The following is a 1,379-nucleotide window of genomic DNA, read 5'->3' as shown; positions in this document are numbered from 1 at the left end:
TCATCATTCCCATGTGTGGACCATCACCTGCCCTCATCATGCCCATGTGTGGACTATCACCTTCCCTCATCATTCCCATGTGTGGACCATCACCATTCCCTCACCATTCCCATGTGTGGACCATCACCTACCCTCATAATGCCCATGTGTGCCCCATCACCTGACCTCACCATTCCCATGTGTGGACCCTCACCTGTTCTCATCATTCCCATGTGTGCACCATCACCTTCCCTCATCATTTCCATGTGTGAACCATCACCTGCCCTCACCATTCCCATGTGTGGACCATCACCTGCCCTCATCATGCCCATGTGTGCACCATCACCTTCCCTCATCATTTCCATGTGTGAACCATCACCTGCCCTCATCATGCCCATGGGTGCAGCATCATCTGCCCTCATCATGCCCATGTGTGCACCATCACCTGCCCTCAGCATGTCCATGTGTGCACCATCACCTGCCCTCAGCATGCCCACGTGTGCAGCATCACCTGCCCTCATCATTCACATGTGTGCACCATCACCTTCCCTCATCATTTCCATGTGTGAACCATCACCTGCCCTCATCATTCCCATGGGTGCAGCATCATCTGCCCTCATCATGCCCATGTGTGCACCATCACCTGCCCTCAGCATGCCCATGTGTGCACCATCACCTGCTCTCAGCATGCCCATGTGTGCAGCATCACCTGCCCGTGCACCATCACATGCACTCAGCATGCCCATGTGTGCACCATCACCTGACCTCATCTTGCCCATGAGTGCACCGTCTCCTACCCTCATCATGCCCATGTGTGGACCATCACCTGCCCTCATCATGCCCATGTGTGGACCATCACCTGCCCTCATCATTCCCATGTGTGCACCATCACCTGCCCTCATCATGCACATGAGTGCACTATCACCTGCCCTCATCATGCCCATGTGTGGACCATCACCTACCCTCATCCTGACCACATGTGTGCTCTATTAAATGCCCTCATCACACCCATGTGTGTACCATCACCTGCTCTCTTCATGCCCATGTGTGCACCATCACCTGCCCTCATCATGCCCATGTGTGCACCGTCACGTGCCCTCATCATGCCCATGTGTGCACCATCACCTGCCCTCATCATGCCCATGTGTGCACCATCACCTTCCCTCATCATGCCCATGTGTGTACCGTCACCTGCCCTCATCATGCCCATGTGTGGACCATCACCTGCCCTCATCATTCCCATGTGTGGACCATCACCTGCCCTCATCATGCCCATGTGTGGACCAACACCATTCCCTCACCATTCCCATGTGTGGACCATCACCATTCCCTCACCATTCCCATGTGTGGACCATCACCTGCCCTCATCATGCCCATGTGTGCCCCATCACCTGACCTCA

General features: G+C 54.9%; 1 protein-coding gene across 1 annotated transcript; it reads left to right on the top strand.

Moving 5' to 3' along the window:
- The first annotated feature begins 303 nt into the window (after positions 1-303).
- LOC138528205 (putative keratin-associated protein 4-16) lies at positions 304-972 on the top strand. The gene has a single exon (XM_069639662.1). The coding sequence runs from the start codon at positions 304-306 to the stop codon at positions 970-972; it is 669 nt and encodes a 222-aa protein (XP_069495763.1).
- The last annotated feature ends 407 nt before the right edge of the window (positions 973-1,379 follow it).

Source organism: Ambystoma mexicanum, chromosome 7q (genome assembly GCF_040938575.1).
Source record: "Ambystoma mexicanum isolate Mex_15411 chromosome 7q, UKY_AmexF1_1, whole genome shotgun sequence".
NCBI classification, from domain to species: domain Eukaryota; kingdom Metazoa; phylum Chordata; class Amphibia; order Caudata; family Ambystomatidae; genus Ambystoma; species Ambystoma mexicanum.
This window is presented reverse-complemented; position numbering and strand designations above follow the sequence as displayed.

Bases quoted from the DNA above. Each gene is read 5' to 3' on its own strand.
- LOC138528205 (XM_069639662.1), top strand. From the start codon at position 304: ATGCCCATGTGTGCACCATCACCTTCCCTCATCATTTCCATGTGTGAA.